The sequence below is a fragment of the Carya illinoinensis genome, chromosome 6, assembly GCF_018687715.1.
Source record: "Carya illinoinensis cultivar Pawnee chromosome 6, C.illinoinensisPawnee_v1, whole genome shotgun sequence".
NCBI classification, from domain to species: Eukaryota; Viridiplantae; Streptophyta; class Magnoliopsida; order Fagales; family Juglandaceae; genus Carya; species Carya illinoinensis.
In genome coordinates this window covers 8,883,405-8,886,127 of record NC_056757.1, presented here as the reverse complement: position 1 = coordinate 8,886,127, position 2,723 = coordinate 8,883,405, and the positions used below count along the sequence as shown (strand labels likewise).

Sequence of the window (2,723 nt, the reverse complement as noted above, 5' to 3'; positions counted from 1 at the left end):
TCAGCTTTTGTGCAACAATATCAAGTTTAGGTAGTTTGGATATTATAGGCTTATAACGCCACCATTTCACAATATATAGCTTTATACTCTAAAAGTTCGTTAAAGTCTCCTTGATATGAAATTTTTTTAATGAGAATTGATATTTACAATCGTTGAATGTACAAACATCGCGTAATCATTTTAAAAAAAGTAAATAAATATGAAATTCACGTGATAAAATATTAATTTTTTAATAGTTGACTCCACTCTTTTTCAAAAGAATTGCACAATGCTTGCACACTCTATAACTGTATCTAGCATTACTTATATTTGAATGTGACTTTTTATACCACATCCTGCTTTAAGACTAATTCACGAAAAAAAATAGATAACCTTAAACTATCAAGTATCTTACATTTGTTATAAACTAACTTGTATTCTATGATCACATTTAGTTATCATAATTGACCAGGTCTTAATTGTCAATTAAGACATTTGTACTTCTATATATATGGATATCATTCAAGGTACATGATATGGAAATAAGAATTTTCTCTCTTTGTCTTTCCTTATTTGTCTTTTCATTAATTTTACAGCACGTTATCAGCACGATTGAAAACATTCTCCACCTCCCAGCTCCCGTTTCTCTCTTTAGAAACTGGCTGTCGCAACTACGAATACAAAGTCAAAAACGAATTCCTCCCAAACCTCATGGCCCACATACTCGGATTCCATTGGGTATCGACACGAGAATAAAAAGGTCATGGTTTTTCTGTAGACCATCTTCAACCAAGGATCTTGGTCTGTGGACGATTGGGTTGCTAAAAACCCAGTTGGGGAAATAGAGGTCAAAACTCAAAGCCAAGTTTTTTGGTTATGTGATCAGATCTATAGGCAACGATGAAATTGCCATGGTTAACAAAATTTTCAGCTGAGATTTGAGGACTAGATCTTGGAGGGTTTGGATTTCAAAAAGAAAGCGGCCCAAAGGAGTGCCTCTAACTCAGCTCAATCTAGCATCCTCCGTTCACAATAGCCAATCGGTGTAAAAACTTCATGAATCCGACTCGATCGTGCTCGTTCTCCCATTATTCCATGTCCACGGATTGATTGCCGGATTGTTGAGTTCACTTGCTGCAGGAGCCGCGAAACCGAAACCGAAATAGCTTCAAATAAATAGCCCATAAGATTTTGGTTCTTTCCCTCTCCGAATTTATTTTGTCTATCTCTCTAATAATTCAAATGAATACAAAATCTATGGGAGACGAGGATAGGGAGGCCTTGCTAAGCGGGAACACAAAATTCACATGCTGCATCTCACACGCACAGGACAAGTTGCAAAGCTTCAGATCCTATCTTCGACGGATGTGCGTGGACCAATCGAATGTGTGGATAGTGTGTCTGTCTTGGTCCATGTTCATCCTCTTCGCGATCGTCGTGCAGCTGTCACTAAGCAGCGTCGCCACCCTCTTCTTCGTGTGCCTGTCCAGGTTCGGCAAGAAGTACGGGTTCCTGATAGACTTGCGGAGCTTGCTTTAATTGATCCCAAAAGAACTAAAAGGATCCTAGCTAATAGGCAATCTGCCGCACATTCAAAGGAAAGGAAGATACGCTATACAGTTGAGCTGGAGAGGAAGGTGCAGACACTTCAGTCGGAAGCAACTACCTTTTCAGCGCAGGTCACTTTGCGACAGCTTTGGTTCTGGCCTCCTTGGACCTGCCAGAGATTTGCAAATTGGCGAGGTTGAATCGAGTTTTTCGTGGGGCTTCGTGGGCCAATTTTCTGTGGGAGTCGAAGTTGCCGTCGAATTATCAAGTCCTTGTTAGGAAAGTGTTCGGTGAGTTTCCGGTGGATTTGGGTAACTGAGAGATATACGCGAGGCTTTGTCGGGCTAATAGTTTCGATTGTGAAACCAATAAATTTTGGTTGCATAAAAGTACTAGTGGTGTTTGTTTGTCCATTGCTTCAAAAGGGTTATCGATCACTGGGATTTTGACGATCGAAGATATTGGAGTCATATCCCAACGGAAGAATCTGGCATGAGATTCTGTTGATTTTGAAGCTAGTGGTTTTCTATTTTAAGTTTTTCAATATATTATTTGCAATCCTTAAGGTGAGTATTAAAGATTATATTCCTTATTATTACTTGATAAAATTCTATGTTTATTCACATAGTTTATATATAAGTTTTATTTATTTATTTTTATACTTGTTATGAATTATTGATGATAAGATTCATTTTGGAATAGAAATTGAGCATCCCTGAAGGATCGCCCTAAACCAATAATTTTATTGAGTATCTCATAATAAAGGATCTATTAATTCTGTGAGATAGTTTAAGGGAGTTATACGTGTACCAAAAGATCGAGATCCTCCAAAAAACTCGTTATGATTAATGCACCTGAAGTTGAATAATTGAAATTGTGTAGAGAAAATCCATTAAAGAATATATGTTTAAAATGAATGCCTTGAATGTGCTCCTGAAGTAGCAATATTGAATGCAAAAGTTCGCAATATATTCTAAATTTATATCTGGTCTTCAAGTGGCTAAGCAAAATAATGAGCTTTTGATAAGAAATCATTAGTCACATCCTACTAGTTCCACATCATTCCTTGAAGTGAATGGTATTGGATTTATATTATTCTTAGAAGAGAATGGTGCATTTTTTCAAAGAAACTAAGAGATTGGACATGGTAATAAATATCTTTATAATACTTTTATGATTTCGGGCCAGAAGCTCGT

At 36.9% G+C, this 2,723-nt stretch overlaps 1 protein-coding gene across 1 annotated transcript; it reads left to right on the top strand.

Moving 5' to 3' along the window:
* The first annotated feature begins 667 nt into the window (after window positions 1-667).
* LOC122314242 (basic leucine zipper 6-like) lies at window positions 668-2,092 on the top strand. Its single transcript, XM_043129716.1, has one exon. It carries the CDS (start codon window positions 1,287-1,289, stop codon window positions 1,725-1,727), a length of 441 nt encoding a protein of 146 aa, XP_042985650.1. The 5' UTR covers window positions 668-1,286; the 3' UTR covers window positions 1,728-2,092.
* Window positions 2,093-2,723: the final 631 nt, after the last annotated feature.